Source organism: Podarcis melisellensis (assembly GCF_964234715.1).
Source record: "Podarcis melisellensis genome assembly, chromosome: 7".
Taxonomy (NCBI): domain Eukaryota; kingdom Metazoa; phylum Chordata; class Lepidosauria; order Squamata; family Lacertidae; genus Podarcis; species Podarcis melisellensis.
The window spans coordinates 29,469,499-29,492,797 of NC_138539.1; the positions used below are offsets into that span (position 1 = coordinate 29,469,499).

Below are 23,299 nucleotides of genomic sequence, written 5' to 3' on the forward strand. Positions count from 1 at the left end.
AGGAGTACAGTTTTGCATTGTTAACATTTGGGCCTGGAAAATGCTTACACTTGAGATTTTTAAAACCTAACTTTTTATCATCAGGTGATATGCATTGATATAATGTAAATAATAATAATCTGCTGGTAAAACCAAGAATGGTGTACTGTACTATGACTAATACTGGAAGTAGTTGTACTATAAACACATTGGTCTGAGGGTTAAAAAGTAACTGTGCTATGAAGCCAAGAGCTGCACCATCAGTTAATGTTACACATTTTTGAAACTCTGGCCAAAACTATGGAGAAACTTTAAAAAAAGACTACTCTGGCAATGTCCCAGCTTGGATGCTGTACTTCTCTTCTGATATGCTGGGTCATAATTTGAAGGGCAATGGCATGTTCCTGCTTCTTAAAATTATGGTTTGAAAAATTACCCGAATTGAGCCATTGCTTCTTTTTTTTTTTTTTAAGAAAAGCATGGAGCAGAGAGGAGCTGCTGTGTTGGTCCTATCAAATAAAAAGTACACAAATTTACATAAATATGCCAGTTTCAATCGGCAAATAGAATATGCAGTTACTGGGACTAACAGCCATATGTGTTGTTAATAGAAAAATGTATATCCTTCCCTTTTGGTGACTGTGCACAATTCTGGGGTAACCAATGAGGTGCCCTGCAGATGTTTTGGATGACAACTCTCATCCCATTCCAGCATGATTCAGGAATAATAGTAGCTGTGGTCCAAACACCTGGGGGTGCCATGTTGGCCAGCCCTGCTGTATATGCACAGAAGTACCAAAAAGGTGCACCAGTCTCTTCCATTTATTCTTTCACTGTTTGTTTGTTTTTGCATGTGTAAACTATCATTTTGCTTCTTGTAACTTTAAATATAGTATACTGTTTGGGCAGCAGAAGATTAGTATCCCGTTATGTTGTATTTCATGCAACATGGAAGGGAGGGAGAATAGGCAGGGTAAGCTAAGTATAGCTAAATGTGACTTGTTTCTGTGTTGAGCTGACTGGCTAGCCTTTGAATTGTCAAGAGTAATGCAGGAAAACTGTTCCTTTTTTTGGCCCTTTTGGATGAAACTGTGCAATATATAGTAGTAGTCATGTAATTTCTTGACCACAATAAAACCATTCACATTTTTGTTCTGGAGAAACTGATATTTGAGTGGAATATTAGTTCTTCAACTGTTGAATAGCAAAGCTATGAATTCTCTTTCTTTGTACTATTTTTTTTTAATATAATGCTGATTTAGAAGAAGTGGTGCTTGTAATGGCATTCCTGATGCATTATTTCAGGTAGTGTTCTTCAGCACAGCTATTTCCAGACACTTTGAATGATTAGGCTTAACTAGCATAGGTTATTTATAAGAAGCAGGCATTGGCAAGGTGAGTGAGTAAATAAATGCAAAGAGTAGCCTAGAATGTAACGATACATTAAGATTCAGAGCAGCACCTTTCCAAATATTGATAGAAGAATCTTTCTTACCTCATTGTGCTCCTCCGTGAATATTATTCTTGCTGAATAGATTGTGCAATATAATTCTTCTTTTTTCAAATTGATTTATCCTCAGGCTAGCACAAAAAAAATGTTTAAGAGAACTTGAGGTTGGAGTTGTATGTTAAGAATACAAATCAATTAGATTTGTTTTTAAATAGTCTTTTAGATGTTTGATATTTTAACAGCATGAGGTGTAGTCTGGCCCCTGTTGCTTCCAGTGATGGTGTGCTATTAAGCATATTTCAGACTTACGGAAAGGGTTTATTGGTGCTAGTAAAAGCTTTGAGGAAGAATTTGCACCCTAAGCATTCCTGTAAGTCTCCTTTTATTATCATTGTAAGTATTTCTAAAAAGGTTTTGCGTAATGTTTCTACATCCAGAAGTCTCCCATTCCATATATCTTGTCCTGCATCTCCAAGTAGCTTCCTGATATATTTTTTTCATGGATGTATCATTGTCATCTTAAATGCGGTACATGCATGATTGAACTGCTTCTCCTAAGCCTCCTTCTCTTTGGCTACATTCAGACAATAATATTTTGGCCTAATAAGCTGAGGTATGAATGAGCCTTGTGCCCCTGCAGGAAAGCCAGGAAACAAACCAAGAAGTCTTCAGTTAACTATGGTTTCATGTTGTATCCAAACTGGGAAGCCATGGTTAGCAGCTTGAGAATAAGGTAGGATATCAAACCATGGTTTGAAGTTGGCTTCATATCCTGGATTCTTCTGAAGCCATTAACTAGCTTCCCAGTTGCACATAGTGCAAAATTATGCTTAACTGAAGACTTCTTAATGTGGCTATTGACTAGGGTCTATAGATACTATCTTCCCTGTTAACCAGGCATTAATTCTTCTTATGTCACCAGAGGCTAAAATAACCTTGGTGATTAGGAGCACCTATTACCAGCTAGTGTAGCAATGATGTCCTGGAATTGGGCAGTCCTTATGCACTCTTTGTGGGGCTGCCCTTGGAATTATTTCAGAAGCTGCAGCTAGTGCAGAAGATGGCAGCGAAGGTACTGAGTGGAGAGCTAAAAGTGCTCAAACAGGCTGGCTGCTGTTAGCTACCAAGCAATGTCCAGAGTTTTGTTTCTGGTGTATAAAGCCCTAAACAACTCGGGACCAGAATACTGAAAAGATTGCCTTCCCCTTCCTATGCAGACATGTTAGGGTGTTAAGATAATCAGAGAAACCCTTGCTAGTGGTACCACATTATCTAAGCATGTCACTCGGGGTGGGGGAATGAAGAAGGGCCTTCTTTATAGTGGTGCCCACTCTTTGGAGCACTCTATTATTGGCATTGCTCATTGCTGATTTTATTTAGATTTTATGTATATTTTAATAGTCACTTTTAAAACATTTTAGTGTTGAATTTTATTTTGTAAGCTGTTTCAGGACCCCTGTATGGGAAGCCGTGTTTAAATAATTTTAATAAAATCTAGGTTTTTGTTTCAGAATCTCCTCTCTATCTCCCACACACACAGTCTCAGTCACCAAGTGAGAGCCAGTGTGGTGTAGTGGTTAAGAGCAGTGGACTCGTAATCTGGTGAACCAGGTTCGATTCCCCACTCCTCCACATGCAGCTGCTGGGTGACCTAGGGCTAGTCACACTTCTCTTAAGTCTCTCAGCCTCACTCACCTCATAGTGTGTTTGTTGTGAGGGAGGAAGGGAAAGGAGATTGTTAGCCACTTTGAGACTCCTTAGGGTAGTGATAAAGCGGGATATCAAATCCAAACTCCTCCTCTTCTTCTGCATAGCATAGCAAAAACCAAAACAACAACAACAAAAACCCAGTAGCTGTTTTTTCAGACTCCACAAGTCATGTTCTGGTTATCTCTTGTCTTGGCTACTGCAAATTTCCATCCTTCCCTTTATGCACCTTAGTCCTTTCATTTATGTCTAGAACTCTTCTACCCAAATCATTAATCTCTCCACTGAAGCTGGGCGGGGGAAGGTGCATCCCATAATAGTACCACTTCAAATTAAGTCATGGATTGAAACTTAATTTGGTCTAATAAAGCAAGTTTTGCTACAGACTAGGCTTCTGTCCGCATAGCTATTGAATTACTGGAAATCCCTATCACGGGTCTGTGAAGAAGAGCAGATAAGTAGAGTTGAGTCATAGTGGGTTGCAGCAAAGCAAACTTACTTTATCTGTACCATTCTGCCTTGTAAGCCGCCGGCAGAGTCAGAGGCATCATGTGATGGACTGGAGAAGCAACTAGCACAATGGCAGGATAGAGTTGTTGATTTTTTTTGACTTAGGAATGGTGTCTGTGCAGAGCAATGAGGCTAAGAGAGAATATGTGTCAAACTTGGAACATTGCATTTCTATTCTTTACCCAAGTCTAAAATTATAATTACCCATCCCCTTTCCTTACCCTTTATAAAGAGCAGGTTAGCCAGACAAAATCTGAAGGCTGTGTAAAAAAAATGGTCTTTGATACATGGTAACTTGATGGGGGGATAGTAAGACAAAGTTAATTGAACCTGTTGATTAGAATTTGAGTCCAATTTTGCATGAACCCCATACATGTTATTGCATGTGCAGATTTGGAGTGCTGTGCGTCTGTTCTCTTAAACTGAACTTGCAAAGGGGAAATTTCCATCACACATAGGCCTGCAGCTTGGACCGTGAGAACTTGCTGCATCTCCTCAAATGCCTACACAGGCTTCAACAGACATAACAAAAACTCCTGGCCATCACTTCTGCTGCATTTCATTTCATCACTCTTTTCTCTGCTGCCTTTATCCCTATTTACTCGCCATATACAATATTACCCATTATTGTTACCCATATTATCACTCCCCATGAATTCAGCAGATGTGAAGTCTTCTGCATTCCTTAGCAGACCCATCCATTTGTACCATTGAAAGGGACATTGTGGGAGATTTTCAGTACACCGCCTTACCCCCCTCCCACATACACTTTCAAAAGGGTGTAAGATGTCAATCGTCCAAAGGCCTGGTTGAAGAGGGAACATTTTTGCCTGGCACCTAAAGGTGTATAATGAAGGGGCCAGCTAAACCTCCCTGGGGAGAGCATTCTACAAACAGGGAGCCACTGCAGAAAAGACCCGTTATGATGTTGCTGCCCTCTAAATCTCTTGTAGCGTAGGCACACGAAGAAGGGCCTCAGATGATGAATGCAGGGTCTGGGTCGGTTCATATGGGGAGAGGCTGCCCTTGAGGTATTGTGGTCCTGAGCCATTTAAGGCTTTATAGGTATAAAAAACCCAGGACTTTGAATTGGGCTTGGAAACTAATTAGCAGCCAGTGCAGTCTGACCAGGATTGGTGTAATATGCTCAAGCCGTCATGCCCCATTAAGCATCCTGGCCACCAAATTCTGCACCATGGTTGGACAGTTGACCTATGCACATACATGTCAGGTACGTGCCATGCACACAGTGGTTCTCTGAATTGTCCCAGAATTAGTATTTGATTTCTTCAGGATAATTGGTTAAAAATCAACTTTCAAAACAGGAAATCTCATCTGTCTTTCAAGCATGACCTTTATTACTAAAGTGAAAAGTATACTTGTTTACAATTGTTGGTTGTGTTGTGTTGTGAGCTTTTTGCTTTGCAAAACACAGGGGAAACATATTTTCTTGGCAATATGTCATTTGGCTGCATGTCGAGAAGTATAATATGACTAATGCTTTCAGCTTGGATACCATTTGTGTTCTTAAAGTAATCATTCTGGTTTTTCTCTTGAAACAAGTGCCAGAAGGCTTTCCAAGGAAACTACAAAATGGGAAATGTGTTTAAATATTTTGCCTCTAATCATTTTAAGTGTGTGCATGGGCTTGCACTGTAATTTTTCATTGTATTTTACAGTAACCTTATACCAGCGTAATTAGTTTTACAGTTTAAAAAAAATAAACTGGCGCTGGGCAACAACCAGCAGTGTTTCCCGATAATACCCATGTTGAACTCCCTTCCCCATCCATGTATTCAAACTACTATGCATCTGTTGCATTTATTTTATTTTTTTATTATTGATAAACTCTGTTGGAAGCATCAAGATTTTAACTTTTAACCAAAACCTTCATGTTTCACATGGACTGAAGCTGCACCTTTTTTTGCACAGGACTATTTTCACAGTGGGTGGCGCTGTGGTCTAAACCACTGAGCCTTGGGCTTGCCGATTGGAAGGTCAGTGGTTCGAATCCCCACAATGGGATGAGCTCCCGTTGCTGGGTCCCTGCTCCTGCCAACCTAGCAGTTTGAAAGCATGTCAAAGTGCAAGTAGATAAATAGGTACCGCTCCAGTGGGAGGGTAAACGGCATTTCCATGTGCTGCTCTGGTTTAACCAGAAGCAGCTTAGTCATGCTGGCTACATGACCCAGAAAAACTGTCTGCGGACAAATGTCGGCTCCCTTGGCCAGAAAGCAAGATGAGCGCTGCAACCCCAGAGTCGTCCGTGACTGGACCTAACAGTCAGGGGTCTTTTACCTTACACACACACACACACACACATGGTCATAGTGTGGCTAGATGCAAGCAAAGTTGTACGAAGCTACCCATTTCTGTTTCAGTTACTCATTTTTCCAGTTTTAAATTCATTTCAGTACATTTCCACGTCAGTTTGTGATTTTTTATTTATTAGAAAAACATAACAGAATTAGTTCCTAATACAACATTTTCTGAGAGCAGTTTCCCCTAATATAACACATTTTATATGCTATTTTCACTAATATATTTGTTGTTTGTTTATTAATTCAATTTCTGTCCCAGCCTTCCTCCCCAAGAAGCCAAAGTAGCAAAACATGACAAAGCAGTAAAACATGACAACTGCAATTTAAAATAAGTTCGAACACTTAAGCCCATCTAAGAATGTGTAAGTCATGTTCAAGGTGGCTTGCAACATGCATAATTACAAAGATTAACAAAAGTCATAGTAGGCAATAAGTGAAACATCAGAAAGTACACATATTGAACAATTTCCACATAAATCATAATGAGATATAAAATAAAGATACAAAAAATAATAAGTAACATTCGCAAACCATCCCCCCTCAACAAAATCCTCTCAACAATACCCTAGCCCAAGAGCTTTTGTAGCTGGAGTTAGCCCAGGGGGGAAAAGGCCTGCAAGGCAGAGAGCAAGTCTTCCAGGATTCACAGCCAAGATGGTCCTGCCGTGAGAGCATGCTGGGTCTTCCTTCCTCTTTGTCAAGGGTGGGGAAGCTGTGGCCCTCCAGAGGTTGTTGAACTCAGTTCCCATCAGCTTCAGCCAGGATGCCCAGTGGTCAGGAATGAAGGAAGCTGAGGTCCAATAAGCGTCTGGAAGACCACAAGTTCCCCTCCCCTGGCGCACAGAGCAAGGTAGTTCTAGAACTGAGGCTGGGTGCTGCCCACCAAGAGCACCTTTCTGTTTGCCCTTGCTGCTCTTATTTGATATGTGGATGGCCCTCTCAATAGGGTGCTCATGACAATTTGCAGGTACCTGTAGTAAAGGAAATGAAGAGGTTTCTGTCTGAAGCCTGTGAAGCAAAGTGGTTGGTAATGTGAGTCGGAGCTGCTAAATAGAATTGGATGCCTAGAGGCTATGTCTGCCCCCTCTTTTTAAAATGATGCAAATGAATTGCAAGAAATCTAATAATCCCTTTTAATTTTTCAGGCAACCAGCATAAAGCGTGAAATGACCTTCGCAGCGTTTCAGCAGGAGGAGCTAAAAAGTGATCTGAATCAAAAACTGTCAGACCAACATTTTTTTCTGTTGGCGATGAAGGAAGAGGATTCGAAAACAGCAGACACCAAAAAACCTGGCAGAGTCCATGAGCACGAGAAAGAAAGCACCCGCTCCATCTGCCTTCTCGAGCAGAAACGCAAAGTTGTGTCTTCAAATATTGATGTGCCTCCTGCAAGGTAGGGAAACCTGAAAAGCAGGAAAGGGTGGCAAAATAGTCATTTCCAAGTTCAGCAAGTTGGGTTTTTCTGATATAAACTACCGTATTTTTCGCTCCATAAGGTGCACCTGACCATAAGGCGCACCTACTTTTTTGGGGGGGGGGAATTCAAGGGGGAAAAAATTATTTAAAGGGAGTGCTGAGCAGAACCTGTATGCATCCCAGGCTCTGCTCAGCGTTCCCTTTCATGAGCCCCGTGGAGTGTGTGTGCGGCGCTTGCAGGCTTTTCCCCGAGGAGGGAGAAGGGCAGCCCGTCACTGATCCCAGCCGCCCTGTGGAGGCTTCGCGGGCTACCCCAGAGCTGCTCAGGAGCTTGTCGGGGCTGGTGGGGGAAGCCTGGGTTCCCCCCCCAGCCCCCAAAAGTAGCTCAGGGAGCTGCTCCCAGAGCTTGTGGGGCTGGTGGGGGAAGCCCGGGTCCCCCCCCAGCCCCAGGGACCACACATTTGTTCCATAAGACGCACAGACATTTCACCTTAGATTTTAAGAGGAAAAAAGTGTGTCTTATGGAGCAAAAAAGATGGTATATGGCGCTTCCTACAGGTTGAGTGTGTGTGTGTGTGTGTTGTGGAGGTTAGTGGTCATTGTTTGATATGGACCACTTGGGTTATACGATTCACTGGGCAGCCTTTGGCCAGTTGCTAGTACTCCAGTCCTATCATTGTAAAATAGGTATCAATAATAGTAAATTGTTTAAAATGAAATATAAACTTATGTGAGCAATGCCAGCAAGGAATATACTAAAGCAGAGATCCTTCCACACATATGACAGGTGAGACAATTTCATAGCTGGTGTAAGTTCTGATCCAAAACATCAGGAAGGCACCAGGTTAGGTAAGGCTGCTCTAAACTATAGTCAGAGGCCTGATTCAGCTATAATAATTCCAGTCTGGTTTAGTCTGATAAACCAATATTTCATTAAACCAAGAATGAGCATTGTGACTTTGCTTCCATCTTCTCTTCTTTCTTTGTCATGCTGCAGTGGAATAGAATAGAAACTGAATTTGAAGGATGGGTATAAAACCAAGAGGCAGAGCAATCAAACCCACAACCCCTTAGGCAGTGTTAGAAAGCTAGGAGCTAAATGGCACCTTGAACCTAGGTTATGGGCGCAACAATGGAATGGCTAGGTGTGCTTTTTTAACAACAAGAATACAAAGCTGAAAATGAATGAACTGCAGCTAAAGTATTATGTTCATTTTTCACATGGTCTAGTCCTTCCCCTGCCCACCCCCTAATATTCTTAAGAGGGTCTCTTCTCCAGTCTTCAGAGAGTAGTTGGAAGTGAGGAGGCAGAAAAAGGTCCTCCTTTCCTTCCACTGTGCAGTTTTAATCTGAAATCTTAGGCGCAGTACAGCTCCCAGAGCTCAGCAACACCTTAAATCCTCTTGATTCCCCAGATGACACCCCCCCCCCCGCATCTGTACTGACTGCTGCAAGTTTCATTCAGGAGACTTACCTTTCCCTCCCTTATCCTCAATGGCAGGACTGTGTGTTTTCTCCCATTTCCCTCCTTCCTTCTCCTTCTTTCCCTCAGTGCTTGCCTTGGGGCATTAACAAAAGACTCATAAAGTATATTTACCATAAGCGTGCTTGCATTATTATGGAAACCTCCTGTGTAATACAAACCTTCCCCAGAGTTTGAGGTAGTTGGCACCCATGATTTTGTTCTGGTCACTTACTGGACTTCCTGTGGAAATTTGTTGGACGTTATGGCACTGGGTTGTAGCTTTGATTCTGCCTCCATTCACTCTCAGCTTGTTAGACCTCTTGGAAAAGCTTTAGAATTTGATATCCTGAACCCCTTCACTAATTGCTTGGTGCTGCAGCCATTAGGGAGCTTTTAATGAAATAGCAAAAGGAAGAAAGGGAGCTGAAGGTATAAGAAGGGAGGTAAGACTCTTTTTTTATATTTATATATGTGGTGCTGTTGAATGGGCATCGTAAGAACAGGGGTAGTAATGGCTATTTCTTCAGGGCAAGTTCCATACCGTAACTACAATGATGCTGAATAAAAATGGGGTATCAACTAAAGAGCCCCAACTGCAATTTTGTGGGAAATTACAGAAAGCAAAGGACATACACTAAATGGTTGTTGTTTATTGAAAGGGGATAGATTTGTTTGTTTGTTTGTTTTTAAAACGGTCAAGACCGTAATCTAGCTGTTTGGTATGATCTGCCATATCAGGGTTCAGTTGTGGCAACTTTTAATGCCAGCCCAGTCTCTAGTTACCCCTCTTCTCCCTTGACAATAGAAGGGAACCTTGAGAGCAGTAAATCCTGAGCTAGTCAATTACACCTGCATTCACTGTTGTCTAATACAATGACAGGGAGCATCAAAGCTGAAGTGCCCCAGGTGCTCGTTTTCAGGCTAGTATGCCATGGCTTATTAAATTTGAATCAAGCTGTACCCTAAACCTCATCAAAGATTGCAGCAGATGTAATAACCAGCCAACATCATGGCTCACATTCTCCTTGCTAACATTGCCCAATAATATTCTTGGTAGCTTAGCACGATAAAAGTCTTTTCAGACATAGGACTCAAGTTTAACTCTGATGTGGTATTTACTATTAGTGTATTTTTTATACTTTTAGTGAATTTATATTTTTGCTCTCTTTTTCTGCTGCTTCTACAGCCTAACACAAGACTTTTGCACGCTGGCTCTTGCTACACCAGGGGTCGGCAACCCGCGGCTCCGGAGCCGCATGTGGCTCTTTTACACCTTTGCCGCAGCTCCGGGGCAGATACTAGCGAGGGGAGGAGGCGCATTGTGCGCCCCAACACTCCCCACTGTGGCGGTCGCTGTACTGGCTGTGACGTCGCATGGGGGCGGTGCGTGCGTTAGTCACGCACCGTCCTGACGTCACCTTCCCGCCTGCTGTCAGATCGCGGCTCCGGAGATATATTTGTTTTAAATGTTGCAATGGTTTTGCCGCTCCCAGTTTTATTTTCTTCGGAAACGGGTCCAAGTGGCTCTTTTTGTCTTAAAGGTTGCAGACCCCTGTGCTACATAAATGCCCTCTGGCATCCCTTTCATTTTTCAGCGTCCCCCCCACAAATTTTTTTGCACCCCAGTTCCATTGGCAAAAGGGGGAATAGAAATTTTATCAAAATGGTGGTAGCCACAGCATGCCTTAATTGAGCTTGTGTGAGCCACCAGTTGAAGCTCAGTGGTCTTGTACAAAGGCACAAACACTCCAGGACTCAATGCACTAGGCCTTGCCTGATGGTGGGGGGTTTTTTTTTGTTTGTTTGTTTCGTTTTTTTTGCATATCAGCCCATGAACAGAAGGATTTGTTTGAATCTGTGATGTGTCTTGTTGAATTTGCTTTTTGACACTCCTACACAAAACCTATTTTTCTCTTTGGGTATTTGCTTCTTAAAATGTAGGTGAAATATTTGTGGGTGAATAAAAATAATACAGTTTTCTCATCTAGAAATATATGAACATAAGAGAACTTGATAGAAAATTCTGCAGTATAAAAATAATATCCATCAAGTGGGTTTTTTTAAAAAACAGATTTTTAAAATTATTGCATGTTTTAGGAATATCTTAGGATAGCCATGATTAACTCAAGTCTACAGGGTATGTCTTAGTTGGATACAATCCATTGTCTTCATTCGGGTGTTAGCTTAGGACCATATTAACATGCACAATTAATAAAAATTAATTAAAACATCTTGAGTATATTAACATGCACAATTAATAAAAATAACTATTATTTACATTCTTTGTTTAATTCTAATGACACAGCAGTGCTTAATTGTGTGCTTAACTTTATTAATTCCATTGGCCCTAAATTTATCTAGACTGTGCCTATAACCTCGGAGGTTATGCAACGCAATCCAGTCACCATAAAATACAGCATAAGAGCATGTTTGCTTCACAGCCACTAGGTGTCACTAGAGAGTTCTTGCAGCCTTGATACAGGAAAATGGATGAGAATTGTCCCTCGCGATTAAAAAAAAATCCCCAAATATTGTTTACTATAGGTAATTGTATTATTTACGAGTTTGAATTTGAGTTTCAAAATTCTTTACAAAGAAAATGAATAAGAATAAGAATAAGGGTGTTCCATACAATAGGATGGTGATCCTGTCAAACATCATCACAGCAAAACAAACTCTCCTAATTTTTATTTAGTTTTATTAACTGATATTAAAAATGCATCAGCGCTTCTGGACAATAGTTAAGGTTAATGCTACTATTTCTTGTGCACTTTTGAATTACTTTAAAGTAGAGATCACTTTGTTGTAGGTCAAAATACTCACCTTGGTGAAAATCAAATGTATTAGTTGTCAAAAAATGCATTTGTCTCAATTCCTTGCATGGCTCAGAGCATGGGTAGGCAAACTAAGCCCCGGGGGCCGGACCCAGCCCAATCGCCTTCTAAATCCGGCCCACGGACGGTCCAGGAATCAGCATGTTTTTACATGAGTAGGATGTGTCCTTTTATTTAAAATGCATCTCTGGGTTATTCGTGGGGCATAGGAATTCGTTCATTTCACCCCAAAAAATATAGTCTGGCCCCCCACAAGGTCTGAGGGACAGTGGACCGGCCCCCTGCTGAAAAAGTTTGCTGACCCCTGGCTCAGAGCAATACAAATCCCCATATAAAAAGAGGAGTCAGTCAATTTCAAAAATGAATTGTACTTGACAAATTGTCTCAGAATGAAATTCTGCTTATTCTTGTATTCCTCAGTGATTATGTTGTTGGCCGTCCTTTCTCTTTGATCTGAAGCCCAAAGGGACTGGCCCATTAAGTTCCAATTAGGAGCAGGCATATCACCAACTCTCTTTAATCTATTTATCTGTGTGTTTATAATCTGCATATTAATTAAGAAGGTAGATTTGCAGCATATAAAATTAAAGTGAACAAAGATATCCATAACAATATCAATTTTAAAAATCCATAAATGCTGGTGGGTTTAAAAGAGAAAATTCAAATTGCAAATGTGTGGCTAAACAGTATAGTTTTCAAAAGACATCTCAAGGGAGGGAGAGAACTTCCTGCCCAAAGTTCTGCTAGCAGGGAGTTTCACAGGGCAGTGCCTGTCAAACTAAAGGTTTCGTCTCTTGTGAAGGCCAGCCAAACTTCAGAGGCATGAGACCCACCAGAGGTGCCCCCCTCAAAGGATCTTGGTGATTGAGGTGAGTCGAATCTGAGTACAATATAGCTTAGTTGGATACCACCCTTTATTTCTGGGACTGGTTCTGGAGCAGCCATGCAATGGAACATGGTTCTGCTTATTGGCAAGGAAGTAGTGCTATGAGTCCCCAACAGAAATATGAGTAAGGTTTGCAAGACGAAATGTGCATTCTGGCTGGCCAATGTACAACAGAGCTGTTAAGTTTACTTTCAGAACGGTTGGTCCCAATTGTCTGCACAGTTAAATCAGTCACCTAGAGAGTTGTATTGTGACTAGATTTGTCTGTTTCACCTAGACAGGTTAGATAACATTCATTGTCAAGCACTAATTACTGATATGGAAATAAGAGTGAGCACCTGTGTAGAAAGGAACTGATATGAATTATGCACAGTGCTGATGATATCTGCAATTACCGAAGCAAAACTAACTCATGACAATACAGCACTTAATGCCATTAGATACTATGCTGTGTTAAATATGCACAAGCCTCTTCCTTCAAAACATTCAGGTGCTGTTCAGGGACATAAGAAACGTGTAAGTGTAATAATCTATCTAAAAGAAGTCAGATGCTTAGTATCCCATGAACCATGCTTGTGGAAAAACTAAAGCGATGAATTGTGTGCTGGCGCCATATCTACAGTGCAGGTATAATACATACATAACACGACTCACACTGAAAGCTTCAGATCTGCTTCAAGACTGTAGTTCAGCTGCAATTCATGTTGCTGGATTTTATCCAAGTCTGCAGCCTGACTTTGTTGCAATTCATCCTTGTTTCAGATAAGTGTGTAGTTTAAGAAAAATAGTGAATTCACATATGTTGCTTATAAATAGGTAGCCTCCCACTGATTTCTCCAAAATCGGGGGAAAGAAAGAAAAAGAAAACTATTTAGCTCAATTAGGGTTTGTCAGATCACCAGTTTGTATGAACATCTTTAAACTTTTTATACTGTCTCCATAGGTAAAGATAAAGGTAAAGGGACCCCTGACCATTAGGTCCAGTCGTGGCTGACTCTGGGGTTGCGGTGCTCATCTTGCTTTATTGGCCGAGGGAGCCGGTGTACAGCTTCCGGGTCATGTGGCCAGCATGACTAAGCCACTTCTGGTGAACTAGAGCAGCGCACGGAAACACCGTTTACCTTCCCGCCAGAGCGGTACCTATTTATCTACTTGCACTTTGACGTGCTTTTGAACTGCTAGGTTGGCAGGAGCAGGGACTGAGCAATGGGAGCTCACCCCATCGCAGGGATTCGAACCGCCAACCTTCTGATCAGCAAGTCCTAGGCTCTGTGGTTTAACGCACAGCACCACCTGCATCCCTGTCTCCATAGGTAGTCTCTTGCAATTACAAATTCAGTGGAAATCAGAGAGATGTATTAATACAAACTGAATCTCCACATGTGTACATATACAGTATGTCAAGGGTGGGGAACAGTTAAACCAGAAGCTACTGCTGGACTCTGTTCCCATCATCCCCGGGCAGCATGACCAGTGGTCAGAAATTGCAGCTCTATTTTAAATGTATTATTTATTTGGTTTATATAATGCCCTCAGAGCAGTGAGACATGATTTTTTTCCAAAATTGCTATCAAATTTTAGTAGAGGAGAATACAACAAAAGAAATTGAGGAAAAGAGGGAGCAAGGATAACAAGCAGACAAAAGAAAGGAGAGGAAGGTGTGAGGCTAACAAGGAGCAAATAATATGTGTTAACATCTTCTAGTTTCAAGGCACTGTATATTCCCAACCATCCTTTTAACGGAATACTGAATGTTCAGAGTTGCATGTGTGATGCACCAAAGAGACAGGAGACTGTAAAACAGTCAAGTTTTTGGATCGTTGCTAATGTAAGAAATGGAAAAGTGACTAGAGTAAAGGGCTTCAATCAATGATGGAACCCAACCCCCCCCCCACTGTATTATTTTTTTAAAAAAGGTGAATTATTAGCCTGAGAAACAAATAGATGGGTCGTTTTCGTAGTGTGTGTTCACTCTCCTGTCTTCTTTACACCATTCTAAATGGGCGATTGAATGAAAAATAGTCTATATACTGCTTTTAAAGGAGATGGAGTGCTTAGCATGTGCATACATAAAGCCTCAGAGAATATGTCTGTTATTTTGAGATTTGCATCCTGCCAAACATGGAGCACTTAGCATGGCTAATTAACAGATAACAGTTCTAGTTCTATTCAAGTTAATGCCTGAATGCACTGTTGTAAATGGTCAAGACCAGTCAAAGGCAACTATGGGGTTGCGGTGCTCATCTCGCTTTCAGGCTGAGGGAGCCGCCGTTTGTCCACAGACAGCTTTCTGGGTCATGTGGCCAGCATGACTAAACCACTTCTGGTGCAATGGGACACCGTAATGGAAGCCAGAACGCATGGAAACACGTTTTATCTTCCTGCCACAGCAGTACTTATTTATCTACTTGCACCGGCATGCAAGTGTAAATGGTAATTAGAATCATAGAATCATAGAGTTGGAAGAGACCACAAGGGCCATCGAGTCCAACCCCCTGCCAAGCAGGAAACCATCAGAGCACTCCTGACATATGGTTGTCAAGCCTCTGCTTAAAGACCTCCAAAGAAGGAGACTCCACCACACTCCTTGTCAGCAAATTCCACTGTCGAACAGCTCTTACTGTCAGGAAGTTCTTCCTAATGTTTAGGTGGAATCTTCTTTCTTGTAGTTTGGATCCATTGCTCCGTGTCCGCTTCTCTGAAGCAGCAGAAAACAACCTTTCTCCCTCCTCTATATGACATACTTTTATATATTTGAACATGGTTATCATATCACCCCTTAACCTCCTCTTCTCCAGGCTAAACATGCCCAGCTCCCTTAGCCGTTCCTCATAAGGCATCGTTTCCAGGCCTTTGACCATTTTGGTTGCCCTCCTCTGGACACGTTCCAGTTTGTCAGTGTCCTTCTTGAACTGTGGTGCCCAGAACTGGACACAGTACTCCAGGTGAGGTCTGACCAGAGCAGAATACAGTGGCACTATTACTTCCCTTGATCTAGATGCTATACTCCTATTGATGCAGCCCAGAATTGCATTGGCTTTTTTAGCTGCCACGTCACACTGTTGGCTCATGTCAAGTTTGTGGTCAACCAAGACTCCTAGATCCTTTTCACATGTACTGCTCTCAAGTCAGGTGTCACCCATCTTGTATTTGTGCCTCTCATTTTTTTTGCCCAAATGCAATACTTTACATTTCTCCCTCTTAAAATTCATCTTGTTTGTTTTGGCCCAGTTCTCTAATCTGTCAAGGTCGTTTTGAAGTGTGATCCTGTCCTCTGGGATGTTAGCCACCCCTCCCAGTTTGGTGTCATCTGCAAATTTGATCAGGATGCCCTTGAGTCCATCATCCAAGTCGTTGATAAAGATGTTGAATAAGACCGGCCCAAGACAGAACCCTGTGGCACCCCACTAGTCACTCTTCTCCAGGATGAAGAGGAACCATTGATGAGCACCCTTTGGGTTCGGTCAGTCAGCCAGTTGCAAATCCACTGAGTGGTAGCATAGTCAAGACTGCATTTTACCAGCTTCTTTACAAGAATATCATGGGGCGCCTTGTCAAATGCCTTGCTGAAATCAAGGTAGGCTACATCCACTGCGTTCCCTTCATCTACCAGGCTTGTAATTCTGTCAAAAAACGAGATCAGGTTAGTCTGACATGACTTATTTTTCAGAAATCCATGCTGACTATTGGTGATCACAGCATTCCTTTCTAGGTGCTCACAGACTGTTTGCTTAATGATCTGCTCCAGAATCTTCCCTGGTATTGATGTCAGACTGACTGGGTGGTAATTATTTGGGTCCTCTCTTTTCCCCTTTTTGAAAATAGGGACAACATTTGCCCTCCTCCAGTCTGCCGGGACTTCGCCTGTTCTCCAGGAATTCTCAAAGATGACTGCCAGTGGTTCTGAGATCACATCTGCCAGTTCTTTTAATACTCTTGGATGCAGTTCATCTGGCCCTGGAGACTTGAATACATCTAAACTAGCCAAGTATTCTTGTACTATCTCCTTAGTTATTCTGGGCTGTGTTTCCTCTGCTGAATCATTTGCTCCAAATTCTTCAGGTTGGCCATTGTTTTCTTTATCGGAGAAGACTGAGGCAAAGAAGGCATTGAGGAGTTCAGCCCTTTCTGTGTCCCCTGTTTGCATTTCACCATCTTCTCCTCTGAGTGACTCCACTGTTTCTTTGTTCTTCCTTTTGCTACGAACATACCCATAAAAGCCTTTTTTGTTGCTTTTAACCTCTCTAGCAAGCCTGAGTTCATTCTGTGCTTTAGCTTTTCTAACTTTGTGTCTACACGTGCTGGCTATTTGTTTGAATTCCTCTTTGGTGGTTCCCCCCTTTTCCATTTTTTGTACACATCCTTTTTTAATCTTAACTCAGTTAAAAGTTCTTTAGATAGCCACCCTGGCTTCTTTAGGCACCTTCCATGTTTCCATCTCATTGGTATTGCCTGAAGTTGTACTTTTACTATCTCCCTCTTAACAAACTCCCAGCCATCATGAACTCCCTTTCCTTTTAGTATTACTGTCCATGGGATCTCACCCAGCACTTCCCTAAGTTTTATGAAGTCGGCTTTCTTAAAGTTGCATGCAAAGGTTGTCTCCTTTGTACTGCTGTTGTCTCCTTTTGCCGCTTGTGTAAAAAGGATGTGCACAATGAGAAAGAAGAGCCTTGCTGAATCAGACCACCTAGTCTAGCACCCTGTTTCTTGCAGTAGGGAACCAGATGTTAAGAAACGCAGGGGAGAGGCAGAGCAAAGAGGGGTGAGCATTGGTTGTTGTGAACAAGGAAAGTCATTCAGTTACAGATGCAACTCCAGATTCTAGCACCAGCTTCCATTAAGGAAAAGCCTGTTTCCATTATGGGCTGAACGACCTACAGCTGATCAGCCCCTCTTCTTTGCCCGGCAGCTGGCAAATTCCAGCAAGAGACTTGCTTCCATCTTAGGCTGAATGAGATCCAGCTGCAGGCATGGCCAAACTTGGCCCTCCAGATGTTTGGGGACTACAATTCCCATCATCCTTGACCACTGGTCCTGTTAGCTAGGGATGATGGGAATTGTAGTCCCCAAACATCTGGAGGGCCAAGTTTGGCCATGCCTGCCCTAGGGGCATTTATTCGATACCATTTTTGATTGTGACGGGGTTTTTTTGTAAGCCACTTCAAGAGCCTCTCAGGGTTATAAAGCAAATAATAGGCATTCTAAATGAAATTGGATGCATAGAGTGCTCTGTATAGAGTCTCCATCAAATCATTTGGGTAACGTTGGTAAGGCCTCTTGCTCTTTTCTCAGGTGTTCATAAGTATTCAGCTAGCATGTGGTGGGACAGTATTGCAGCAGCAGACTCTGGCCCTTCCACCTCCCCCCTTGTACATTCATTAGAAAATCTGTATGTAAGCTTACAGTACAGGTACAGACGTACACACAGGGGCTCCCTACAAAGACTCTAAGGGACATGTGTGCATTCATCTTTCACAAGCAAATGCCTGAATTAATGCCAGTATCTTCTAAGGTATGTGAAGTGGCTAATTATAAGTTGGTAATATGTTCCTTAAAAGTAAAGGTAAAGTGACCCCTGACCATTAGGTCCAGTCGTGACCGACTCTGGGGTTGCAGTGCTCATCTCACTTTATTGGCCGAGGCAGCCGGCGTGCAGCTTCCGGGTCATGTGGCCAGCATGACTAAGCTGCTTCTGGAGAACCAGAGCAGCGTATGGAAACGTTGTTTACCTTCCCGTCGGAGCGGTACCTATTTATCTACTTGCACTTTGACGTGCTTTCGAACTGCTAGGTTGGCAGGAGCAGGGACCGAGCAACAGGAGCTCACCCCATCACAGGGATTCGAACCGCTAACCTTCTGATCAGCAAGTCCTAGGCTCTGTTGTTTAACCCACAGCGCCACCCGCATCCCTAATATGTTCCTTACATTATCACAATTGAGCAGGGGCGGTGGGGGGCAGAGGAAATACATTCACACATTATTCTAGGAAAGGGGTTGCCAATGCAGTGCCCTCCAGATGTTGTTGTACTGCAACCCCCATCAGATCCAGCCAGCATGGGGTCACTGGTCAGGGATGATGGAAGTTGTAGTTCAACATGTGGCGAGCCACTTACCTACCTATCTTGCCCAGGGCAACCCAAAGTAGCTTACAACCAACCAAGCAACCAGACAAAAACACACACATAGATACATTAAAACTGGGGGGGGGGGGAGGACATTAAAAACTTCCCACCCACATGATGTGTGCCCCAATCCATGGTTTTGGCCGCAGTGTGAAGAGGTAGAAGAAAGTCCTATGTGAAAGTTCCCAGTTGTGCATAGAACATGGTGCTAGACATTTTGGGTTTATGCTATTATTATTGTGGCTGGGCTCATACCTGTTGAAAATGCTAATGGTAGTGTTGTTGCTTGTACGTAGCTTTTCTGTATCCCGTTAATTTTTGTTCTGCCCCCTTCCTTGTGGGAACAAAACTAAGAGCTCATAAATTCTCAATTAAATCAGCATATGTTTATATGATATTGGCACCAATAAAGCTTATATATACTGTAGAGTGATTAAGCCAATAGCCTTTGCTTGAAGAGCAGTACTGCATACCCATTGTAAATGATCGTGAAGTGAGGATATGCCTTATTTTCTAGCCAAGGGGCTCAAGAAATAGCTGTGAAATTTCAGGAAACTGTTAACCAGCAGGCAGCATCCTCTGTAAAAGTAGCAGCTTTGTAGCTTGTGTTAAGTAATGTACAAAAATATCTGTTGAAGTGCCAGACATCTGTGCTTACTAAAGCAAGGCTGAGAAAAGCTGGCATCTTTGTGTATGTGTTTAATTTGTTTGGTCTTCCCAAAAATTAAAATAAATCATTTGCAGGGGGTGGGGGTTTATGGATGTTAGCTATTTGATTTTGACAGTACCTGCAGTTAAGGCATCCTTTATATCTGTTTTCAGCTAAGGCTAGCTTTGGCTGGTGTTGCAGTGTTGTGTTAATTTAGAGGAGGCCATGAATTGCCGTATGACTTCCCCTGGATGCAAGGAGAGTAGGACTCCTGCTTCTGCCCATGGAGCCAGTCTGGTTAGATGTCGCAGCACCATGGAGAGGTCCTTGTGATCAACATCCTTCAGTGAGGCCTAAAATGAATAGAGTGCTTTTGAGCCTCTGCATCCAGTCCAGTCCTCCTTTACTGGAGCCCTAAAGATTCTTAAAGGACCAGCTCACTGGGCTGCTTTTCCTTTGTTATGTGCCTTTCCACTTGGTGTGCTCCCTCAGCTATTGGACTGGCAAAGTGGCGTGGGCAATACTCCGTTCATCAGGCCCAAGGACAGCACCTGTGAGGGTCCTGCCTCTGGTTCTGTGGGCCTAGGTGCTGCGCCTCTCTTGGGCCCCTGATCAGGTAACACCAGGCCCAGAGCCAGGAATCTGGTCCAGCTTCCTAGCCAGTAGCTCTGCAGCCTTTTCATTTAGTAGCCATCATCCCAAGCTACCAGGATTGTTGATCAGGGAAGGTTGCCCAGAAGGGAATGTGCCCCTTGGACTGCAAAAGGTGTGTGTGTGCATGTCTCACTGTGCAGGTGTTTTGGTGACTTTCTCAAGGTGTTAAGACTGAACATCCTGCTCCTTTCCTGTCTAATGTCCTTATGTATTGAGCGGTTTGTTTCGATCAGGTATCGTTGGCAGCTTCAGCCAGGGCAGATTGGTTGGTCATTGAAGAAAGCCAGCTTCTCTGTGGGGATGGCTTGAATGTTTTGCTCCTGCATTAAAGATGTGTAGATCCCGACAAGAGATCCCACTCACTCTGTGCTCACATACTCAGGTGCTTCTGTGTAAAGGAACTTGAAGGGATTCTGTGTTCAGGCAACTCTTAACACCCATTTGAAAATATCCACAACTTGAATGGGATACAGTATTTCTGGTCTGGATTGGAGAGAGAGTGGCAAGGAGGGTGTTTAGAGGGTGCTCCCCACTTTACACGATTTCACCCAGAACGTAACCCTTGCATTAAGTGGGAGTTGTCTGTATTGAAAACATTCTGACTAATAAGATACCGGTACTGATTTTTAAACATCACACAGACAAAACTGTTATAGGAAGTAGAAGGGGGCCGGCAGATTTCAATAGGGGAAAATGAATGAGGATAAATTCTCTGTCCAAAGGCTTTGTCCTCCATAATTCTGTTTCCTCGTCCTTTCTTCTGCCCTCTCCAGAAACACATAGCTTCCATTGATTTTACAGAAGAAGAAGAAGAAATGGCAGTGCTGGTGGTATTATTGACCTAAAAATTGGTGGGAGTGAAAGGAGGGGGAAAACAGGCTAATCTGATGATGTTGAAGCACTGCATTTGTTTTTCCTATCCCCTTACACCCTGAAGCTTTAATGATGTCCTCCTCATAATGAATGATCTTGGGAGGGGAGAAAGCTGTATTGGAGGGGAGAGCGGCTGCGGCTTGAGAAATTAGTTTTACGCGTGTCAGGCTTCGGAGAAACATTATGTCATTCTCATTTGCACTGCTTGAGGATGAGCTCATTGGGGAGGAGCCTCCGTGATTCGCAGCTGTGCCAGTTCAGCCTGTGGTGATTAGCATTCTCTGCGCTCACCAACAGAACAGAATAAAGAGGAGGAGGAGGAGGGAAAGGGAGACTGCATTATAAATTATTTAAAAACCTACAGATAAGTGTGTGTGTTTTTTAAGTAATCATAAAACCCAGAACAGATTCAAATTTCCAATCAAAAGAACATGATTCGAGCAACTCTTTTTCTTGTTACTATAGGCTGGAAAGGATTGAGTTCTGTCACTAAGAGGAAGAAAGCTGAGCCCTGTATATTGTACCCAACTTTCAGCCCCAACTACTGATATGCGTGATTTTCTTGGTACAGTGAGGCCTATCATTTATATTGCTCTTCTTCCCTCTCCCCTCCCCCCCCCCCGGATCGATATGCTAATCTTACTGGATAGATATCCTGAACTTTTAAAATTATCTTTCTTTCCCACCCTTTTAGAAGGAAAAAATAGATTACATTTTGGATTTCGTAACCAGTGAAGCTTGGCTCCCAGCCCAGTGCATCTGAAATATGGTGTGTGCTGTGAATATGGGTGTCTCAGATCCCCCAAATAGCTTAGTGTTAAAAGCTATGTAATGGAAGGTAATAGTGTGTTGAGCATTAAAAAGAAAACTGATTTGGATTGGGGGGGGGAGAGGTAACAGAATCTGAAAATGAGGAGTGTTTCAAGGAAGTAGGAGAGGGGGGAATCAGGAACTAGAAATAAGAAAGGGAAGTTGAAATGGACAGAGAAGTACTATATTGAAGGATGACTGTAAGGGCTTTTGGGAGAGGCTGAGGACCCCTCTAGACTGGTGGGGGTTGGGGTTTCTTCTGCAACATGTCACTGATGCAATAATAGTGCATTCGTGGTGGATTTACACTGCACCATCATTCTGCTTTGTAGTTGTTCTGCAATGCTTCTCCAATTTTGCAAACAAAGTGGGATTACTTATAACTGCCCAGATAACATCATGAAAACGAAACATCAAGAATGCACATTAAAAAGGATGTTTGGGGGGTCCAGGGGGTTGTCCGGGGTAAATCTGGATCTGGAGAAGTAGCTTCAGCTTATAAAGGTACCACAGCAAAAGAAACAGAGAGGAAACTGGTGTTCACAGAGCAGCAGAAGTCAGTGAAAATTGATTTATTCACAAATTGGGATGCTGTTTATAAACTCCTAGAGGGCAGATACGTTCATCCTAGAGACACTGTTTCCAGAACAAGCATAATTTACTTTTCAAATAATTGTCCCTTTGCTTGTTTTATTTATAATCTTTATAGAAATGGAACTATTGAGGTTTTTTAGGATCGGCAGGGGGATAGAACGTTGTAGTTTTCAGATATCTCTGTCAGGAAGGTAGACTTTTTCCAGTCTGTTAGTGAGGGAGGTTCCACATTTTAGATAGTAAACATGTATGATGGCTTTATGTACACTTAGGCTTCCCTCAACAAACTTGTAAAGTGTGAATGACAGACATAGTTGCATCTTAAACAACCATATACACCTGTCTTGGAATCTAGCCTAAACAGTGTATGTTACAGTTTGCATGTTTCCTGAGTGAACTAGTGGTGTCACATTCTTTTATTTACCACAAAGCAGTAAGACTCTTAAGCATGTTCACGAAGGCCAAACTACACATTACACACACAACAGCAACCTGATTGTACATGTTATATGGAAGAGAAAAAGCAATTTGGAGCAGAGAAATTGTGGTGAGATTATTAACCTTAAACCCCCCCCCCCCGCTGTTTCCATGCTTCCTAACATGAAAAATGAATTTTGAACCCTGGGATAGGGTAAGCTGCTGACGACAGGGTCATTTGGAGTGCAGAAAAGTGATACGAAAGGGTTGAACATACACACATGCCCATGCTGTTTTTACTTTATTTATTTTTTGTTTTTGTTTTTAGAGAAAAAGCAGTGGGTGAGAGGGTGAGGTGCTTAATCTTTCCTGAACATGTGCAAGTCTCCTTTGAAATGTGCCTCTCTTTTTAACACCAACCCAACCCAGCCCAGCTCAGCTGGAGAACATGAATTAATGCTGCAATCTTATATAAAGCCTTCCTTGGAGTAAGCCCCATCTAACGCTCTTCTCCTGCCCTGTTCCTTCAGCACCACCAGTTCTCCTTGCAAGTATTTCTTCCCCATCCCTGCATTTGTTTTCTGAGGAAAGCTCAGGATAGGGTGGGAA

The 23,299-nt window shown here is 42.5% G+C and overlaps 1 protein-coding gene across 2 annotated transcripts in view; it reads left to right on the forward strand.

Annotated features, from left to right (window-relative positions):
* Positions 1-23,299, forward strand: part of ZNF704 (zinc finger protein 704) — a 44,305-nt gene that overhangs the window by 4,935 nt on the left and 16,071 nt on the right. For both annotated transcript variants that reach the window (XM_081919779.1, XM_081919778.1), the window contains exon 2: positions 7,113-7,360. In XM_081919779.1, the coding sequence (XP_081775905.1) occupies positions 7,113-7,360 (248 nt within the window). The remainder of the gene's footprint in view (positions 1-7,112; positions 7,361-23,299) is intronic.